An 8,108-nucleotide genomic window follows, 5' to 3' on the forward strand; every position below is an offset into this window, starting at 1 on the left:
ATAACCTCTGTATTGCAGATTTTTGGATCTCCGAACGGACTTTAGTTCCAATTCCAGTTTAGGAAAAGATTCTTCTTTTTCTGAGGAGGAAGCGGTGTAAAGGCTGGCGCTGGGGAGTCTGAGGGGGGCTGCCCTGGAAAGCGCGCTGCGGCTGCGCGAGGAGATCTGGAGCTCCAAGCTCTCCACTTTGGCCAACAGCGGCGCCCAGAGTCAGCACTAGGAAACTACAGCCTCTGTTGCTTCAGTTTAACCAGTGCAGTAATTGTACTGTGTGTCTAATTTAACAAGCCAAATTTTTACGTTCATTTAGTTAATAACAAATTATAACACCCTCTTTAAGGTATCTTTCTCTGTTTTCCAAATTGTTAGAAATATCACGTTGGGTTTTCATACAAACCTGCATACATTGGTCCATTCTTTCACCATTCTGCAAACATACCTTGAACTCTTAGCTAGAACTAAGTACTGCCCTTGTCACCAGCAATATAATAATTAACATGATACAGTTCTTGCTCTCAGAGGCTTCATACTATACTGATTACAAAAATTCATTTTTTATTAGCTATGGTATGTGTAAACAATTTTATCATTCTTCTGTTCATTTCTATGATTTCCAACTCCCCAATATTTCTATTGTTTTATATTACACATATTAGGGAAATCTATACTATTTAAAACTATTTTGTAAAGTTGTGGCAATTTTATACCAATCCCCAAACATCTCCTCTTCCTGACAATATTAACATTCTTTATAAAAATAATTTTTCTTTACTCTTCTACTTCAGAAAATATTCATTCAAGTATACTGCCCATATGGTGTAGCCAAGAAATGATATACCCTACGTTGCTCTTCTTCATATCTCAAAATACTTGTCTTATGTCATATCTTTTACAGTACATAAATTCATTCTTAAGAGTTATTGGGGACATGCTTATGTATTCTGCAATACAAGGTACAAAGGGATATTCTAGTGGATTGCATTATTATCCTATCTATGTACCATCACTGTAGTGAAGAAATGACATTGGAATTGGATAAATGAAGCTCATAAGTTTATTTACATAAATTTGCAGACATTGGTCAACCTTCTTTAGTCCATTTGTCAGATTAATAAGAACAACTAGCCAACATTTTTAGGGAGAGTAAGGATTTTCTTTCCTACCAGGGCAACTTTCATCCCAGTTTTTAAAATTGCAAAGTGCCAATAATATGTTGTCCTCTCAAATGTGCATCCAAATGGTACACAAACTATGAAGTTAACTCCCACTCCACTGAATATACACCATACAGTAGAACATTACACAATCCTTAGGAAATGTCCTTTTCATTAATAACAAATATTTATTGGGTCATCTATTTCTACCTTACAACAATCAATTCAGGGATTAGCTTTATTCAAATGCTACAAGAAGGTATGCAGGAATACAGTAATGGATAGCCTATACCAAGTTTTTACTATTAATATTAGTTTTTTTTTTTTTTGAGACGGAGTCTCACCCTGTTGCCCAGGGTGGAGTGCAGTGACACGATCGCGGCTCACTGTAACCTCTGCCTCCGGGTTCAAGCGATTCTTCTGCCTCAGCCTCCTGAGTAGCTGGGACCACAGGCGTGTGCCACCATGCCCGGCTAATTTTTGTAGTTTTTAGTAGAGATGGGGTTTCACCATGTTTGCCAGGCTGATCTTGAACTCCTGACCTCAGGTGATCCACCCACCTCAGCCTCCCAAAGTGCTGGGATTACAGGTGTGAGCCACCGCGCCCGGCCTAATATTAGATTTTTTAGAGACAGGGTCTAGTTCTGTCACCTAGGCTGGAGTGCAGTGGCATGATCACAACTCACTGCAGTTTCAAACCCCAGGGCTCAAGCGGTCCTCCTGCCCCAGGCTCCCAAAGTGCTGGGATTTCAGACATGAGCCACTGTGTCCAGCCAAGAATGAATAACTTTAATTGAATTGATCAGCTTATTTAGAACTTGTGTACCTGAAACATTGGTTCTTAAAATCAACATTCTCACCATTTCACATCGATGCACAACCGAAACAGCTCATTGGAATTGTATTGAAATATGTTTTTTCGTATTTTACAAAAGTCACTGTCAACAGTTTAAAATTACATTTTAATTCAGATCTAATGTTTTTGCTTTTGTTTTTTGTTTGGGGGAGCAATGGACATTCCAGGCTTTAGATTTCATGTCTCCACGGGCATGGAGCCCAGGTGACCACTGACACACATACTTAATATTTAGTAACCAATCTCATCTCCCACCAAGATCCATCTTTAAAGTTTGTTCATGTTTTGAAGGATGGTAAGAAGTATTAAAGTTTTGAAGGGCACTGGCACAGAAACAGGGCTCAGAAAAGAGGTTTAAAGTGAAGAAATCTACAAGAGCCTAGTTATAGGTTCAAATGCTAAACATAACCCTAAAAATTCTGAGATATATTTTACTTTTGCTAAGCTAATAACAAGGCTTTAGATTTCTTGATAATTTTCTGAAGTTCTAGTTTGGGATACACACACACACACACACACACACACACACGCACACACAAACAATAGCAAAATTACCAGTATGGACGGGTAGGTACTTCTTAAGTGAATGAGTGATAATAGGAATAAAATACTGGAAGGCTTAAAATGGTTGAACAATATTTTCTAAGTCGTTTAAAAGCAAATGAAACAATAACCTATGACTATTAGCGTTCAATTTTATAGTAACACCACCAAAATAAACCCAAAACTCTGTGATACGCCTTAAAAATTATTTTCAACTATCTTCACAATGTTTTTCAAAACCTAATTTACGCCAAATAAAATTCATCTGGAAATTAAAAGCAAGCAAAGAACTAAACTCACCTGACCATGATCAGCTTCATTCTTACATTCACGAAAATCTACGGATGTTACCAAAGAATCATTTTTCTCACAGCTTTCCTGACTGATGAGCGTGTCTGCGTAGTTGGGCTGGGGAAAGATCAGGTGACTCTTTCGCGAGTCGGCGGTGAGGGAGACTTCCTGGGAATAGGTCTGCAGGAAAGCCTGTACCTCCTCAACACCCACAAAATGTGAGGCAGACACGCCTACCAATCTGCCACCGGAATCCTGGAGCAGGCGTGACTTGTGCCAGCGCCTCAGCCTGAGCCCCAAAAGCACAACGACAAAGGCTAGGAAGACACAGGAGACGGCAGCCACTGCCACCACGAGATAGAGTGTAAGGCTCGAATCGTTCGGGTCGACCGAAGGCTTCAGACTGCCCATCTCGGTCAGGACTTCGGGGATGCTGTCAGCCACGGCTACGGTGAGCGTGACAGTGGCGGACAGAGGGGGCTGGCCATGGTCCTGGACGGCCACCAAGAGGCTCTGCTTAAGCGCGTCTCTGTCCAGCAGGGCTCGCGCCGTGCGCACCTCGCCCGTGTGCAGACCCACCGAGAAGAGTCCCGGCTCGCTGGCCTTGAGCAGGCGGTAGGACAGCCAGGCGTTCTGGCCCGAGTCTCTGTCCACCGCCACCACCTTGGTCACCAGGTAGCCGGGCTCTGCGGAGCGGGGCGCCAGCTCCACGCCGGTGGAACCGTCTGTGGGAAGGGCGGGGTACAGGATCTCGGGCGCGTTGTCATTCTGGTCCAGCACGAACAGGCTCAGTGACACGTTGCTGCTGAGGGGCGGGTCCCCGCTGTCGCTGGCTGTTACCAGTAGCTGCAGGTCTCGGATCTGCTCATAGTCGAAAGATTGCAGCGCATACAGGACACCGGTGTCAGAGTTGATGGAGATGTACGAGGACAGGGGCGCCCCCTGCAGCGTGTCCTCGGTCACAGAGTAAGTGACCTGGGCATTCTCCTGGCTGTCGGGGTCGTGTGCAGTCAAGGAGAAGATGGAGGTTCCTCTCAGGTTGTTCTCTAGGATATACGCTGAGTAGGAGGCATGAGGGAAAGTAGGAGGGTTGTCGTTAATGTCTCCCACGTGCAGAGTGATTTGAGTTTCAGTGGATAGAGGCGGTGTTCCTAGATCTGAGGCCATCACTGTGATATTGTAGATAGAGATATTTTCTCGGTCCAAATATTTCCTTGTCACTAATCTATAATAATTATCTATTGACTTTTCTAATTTAAAAGGTAAATTATCACTTGTGTAACAGATAACTTGACCATTCTTTCCAGAGTCTCGGTCATGCACACTCAAGAAGGCAATTACTGTCCCCGGAAGAGAATTTTCTAACACTGGGCTAAACAAAGACGTAATGATCACTTCTGGTCTATTGTCATTTACATCTTCCACCGAAATGAGCAATTTGGTCCTCCCCAGAAGTGCCCCCACATCTTCGGCTTGTATTTCCATTTCATAAAACGAACATTCTTCATAATCTAGAATTTTTGCTATTGATATTTCCCCAGTATTTTCATTAAGCTGGAATAACGGAGTTTGTTTTTCATTAATTTTCCGGAATTTGTATGCCACTTTTCCGTTGGTTCCCTCATCCGGGTCGCTGGCTGTTACAGTAAGCAGCCACGTGCCTGGAGGCACGTTCTCAAAGACTTTCACTCGGTAAATCGGTTGAGCAAAAACCGGGGCATTGTCATTTGTATCCAACACTGTCACATGGATGCGCACTGTGCTAGAGCGACGCGGCTCACCGCCATCCGAGGCCGTGAGGACCAGGTGGTGAGCAGCCTCTTCCTCCCTGTCCAGGGCGCGCTCCAGCACCAGCTCTGGGTTTATGGCCCCATTGTCTCCAGTCTGCACGTCCAGGGAGAAGTGGTGATTGGGGTTGAGCTGGTAGCTCTGGAGGGAGTTCACGCCAACATCCGGGTCAACAGCTTCTGGGAGTGGATAACGTGCTCCAGGAACCGCGATTTCGTTAATTTTTACTTCTAGATCTTCGACCTGGAATTTCGGGTTATTATCGTTAATATCAATTATTTCTATTTCTATCCCAAAGAGTTTTCCTTTATCCTCAACCAGGATGTTAATATTTATCAGACACCGCGGGATCTGAGCGCAGAGCTCTTCCCGATCTATCCTGCCCGCGGTGACCAAGCTGCCGCTGCGCGGGTTCAGAGCAAAGAGCTGCGTCCTACCTCTGGAGACGATACGGACTCCGTGCTTCGCCAGCTCCCGGGGGTCCAGCCCCAGGTCCTTGGAGATATTACCCACGAAGGAGCCTTTGTCCGTCTCTTCTGGCACCGAGTAGCGAATCTGTCCCCTCCCGATTTCCCACAGCGTCCCTAGCAGCGCGCACAGCAGGATCAGCTCGCTGCGTCTGGGGCGACTCTGTGGAGCGGCCATTGTTGTTTTGCTGCAGAATCCTCTCAGAATCTCCACTGTGCATAAGTGGGTCTTATTTAGTTTCTTGCCGCAGCTATGGAGATGATAATCCTCCGGAAACCTGGAGTGCCTCCAAACAGGGGTGGGGTTTCGCTGCAGTCCAGCAGTTAGTTTGTGGCATCTGCAGGTCTTTGTGAGTTGTGAGATCTGAGTGTTTTCGGTTGCATTTGTCTTCCAGTAGGTGAACAGCGGCGCTTAGAGTCCCAAATAGTTACTGCACTGAGATACAGATTACTTCTAAATGTAATACTCTACTAGATTACTGAGAAAAAAAAATCATTTGCTTATTACTTTGTTTTGAATTTATTTGATTTATCCCTAAACTCATATTTTAAAAGAAGCAGCCAAAGAATGTGAGATGAAGGTTTATTTAGTGTTATTAAATGATCAGATTAGATCAGAATGATCAGATTGTAGAATCGGATTAAATTACTCACATTTCTGCAATACATTTTGTCTTAAAAAAACTGACACTTCCATTTCCCATGCGCTCTAAGCTTTATTGTAAATGTCTCCAGTATATACTAACAAATAACAAAGAACTTCAGTTGTCACCAGAAATGAATTTATCTTGAGACTAAAATAGACCTACTGGAAATGACTGACTCAGAAATTGTTTTATTTGGTTTAAACTACTTAATCATTTTACAACCTTTCTATAGAGTTGTTGCTTTTAAATTATTCTTCTAAATGCCACTTGAATTACAGGTTGATAAAATTTTCAAATAAAAATTGTGGAATTTCAATAGGATAAATGCTTTTACCATTGCAGTTTTATGAGATATTATATTGTTTTGCTATTTCATTTACATTGTTTATATTTTTCTATTTGAATACCTGAAAGGTACAGATGAATATATGATGAAAAGCAAAGCTCCATCCCATCCCTTTCACCAGAGAGGATTAAATTTAAAGCAGACTTGACTTTTTAAGGTAGACATATATTCTAAAGTTAAATTTACCTACATTAACACTTTGATCTAAAAAACTGCAAAAAGTAATGACTAAATAATATTAAGAAGCCAAACAATAAGTATGACTACAAAAAAGTCTTGTTTCCCTTCAAGACCAGCCTGGGCAACATAGCAGATCAACTTATTTCACCCTTCCTTTGAAGAATGGTATGATAGTTTTTTCACTGACTAAAACTTTCTTAAAACCACTCATGAAATCTGAAAACTTTATATTTTCCTGTGAATATATTTTCTTATGCATATGGAAAACTGGGTAGACAATGGAAACCATACCAGTTAAATTAGTGAAGGAAAATATTGTCTCTACTGAAAACAGAAAAATTAGCCAGATCTGGTGGCATGAGCCTGAGTTCTAGCTAGTCAGGAGGCTGATGCAAAAGGAATGATTGAGCCCAGGAGTTTGAGGCTGGAGTGAGCTATCATTGTGCCACTGCACTACAGCCTGAGTAACAAACAGAGACTCTGTCTCAAAAAAAAAAAAAAAAAAAAAAAAAAAAAGAATCGAAAGAGGTTTCCTTCCTTCAGCAAATTGTAAAGTGGCCATTAACTGAAGCAGTTGCTTAGAGATACCTAGCAAAAGGCTCATATAATGTTCCTTGGTATTTTGTATATATTTTGTATGCACACTAGATTGGCAGTTTTCAAGACTGTATTTCTTTCCTAGAGGTAGCAGAATGATTAGAAGACCCCTAGCGATAATAGTTTAAGGCTGCAGATAAGGCAGTTACACATTATATATTAGGGCTGTGTGTGAGGGACACAGACACAAAACATTGTCTTTTCTTTGATGAAGGATATAGAAGGAGCTTGAATACAGATTAATCCTGAAACTCCCATGTTGCAAGTAAGGAGAATCTGCCTTTGATCTTCTAATGAGCATAGTAGACCTTTTTCTAAGTAAAAGGATCACACACACACACACACACACACACACACACACACACACAGCATACACTGCATATAATCACAAGGAGTCCAAGGACACAAAAATCCAGTTGACTCCTTATTCTAAGAGCTTTTGAAACAAAAGGGAAGTTAACACAAGAAACAAAACAGTAGACTATTATGGAGACCATACCAGTTAAATTAGTTAAGAAAAGTGTTGAATTTTAGCTTAAATTCTTTGGCTTTATTATTTTTATATTTATGGTATGTCCAAGCTGAAAAAAGTATTCATCATATATTAGTCAACAAGAAGGAAAATGTATAGGAAAAATCTCATTCACTTTTTAGGAGAGAGCCAACAACTGTCTAACATTTTCACTTTGTGGTTAAAACCACACCCTTGTTGCTTTATAAATCTAAGCTTGGCTAAAAAACAAACAAATGTTGGGCCACACAATTGCTCCTACTTCACTCCTCCTTTGAAGAATGATATGACAGCTTTTTAACTGACTACAACTTTCCTAAAAATGATTCATGAGATCTAAAAATTATATATTTTCCTGCAAATGTGTATATTTTCTTGTGAATATGGAGAAATGGGTAGGCAATGAGAATTAAATTATGCTTAAAGGAAACTCACCTGATGGGAAGTCAATTCACTGGAATTACAAAGTGGAAATAAGGCCCCAGATGAATCACCGCAAAGTATGTCTTGTCCTGAACTCAACTGCTCACTACATTTTAGGAAATTAAACTCCGTCTTTCCTGTATGTGCAACACATAGATTGTAGGAATAAGGCAAAGTCCCCTCGCTGTAGTTGGGGGGCACCACGGATTCAGATTTAACACAGTGACCAGGCTGGAAGCAGCTCCAGGTGGCGGGGCTGGAGGAGCGTCGCAGGCGCAAGGCAATGGCTAGGATCATGGCCACGA

At 41.7% G+C, this 8,108-nt stretch overlaps 1 protein-coding gene across 1 annotated transcript; it reads right to left on the reverse strand.

The window, feature by feature from the left end:
- Window positions 1–2,791: 2,791 nt before the first annotated feature.
- Window positions 2,792–5,496, reverse strand: LOC116464983 (protocadherin gamma-A8-like). Its single transcript, XM_032754265.2, has one exon. It carries the CDS (start codon window positions 5,275–5,277, stop codon window positions 2,815–2,817), a length of 2,463 nt encoding a protein of 820 aa, XP_032610156.1. The 5' UTR covers window positions 5,278–5,496; the 3' UTR covers window positions 2,792–2,814.
- Between the last annotated feature and the right edge of the window lie 2,612 nt (window positions 5,497–8,108).

This window comes from Hylobates moloch, unplaced genomic scaffold (assembly GCF_009828535.3).
Source record: "Hylobates moloch isolate HMO894 unplaced genomic scaffold, HMol_V3 SCAFFOLD_2529, whole genome shotgun sequence".
Lineage (NCBI taxonomy): Eukaryota > Metazoa > Chordata > Mammalia > Primates > Hylobatidae > Hylobates > Hylobates moloch.

Bases quoted from the DNA above. Each gene is read 5' to 3' on its own strand.
- LOC116464983 (XM_032754265.2), bottom strand. From the start codon at position 5,277: ATGGCCGCTCCACAGAGTCGCCCCAGACGCAGCGAGCTGATCCTGCTG.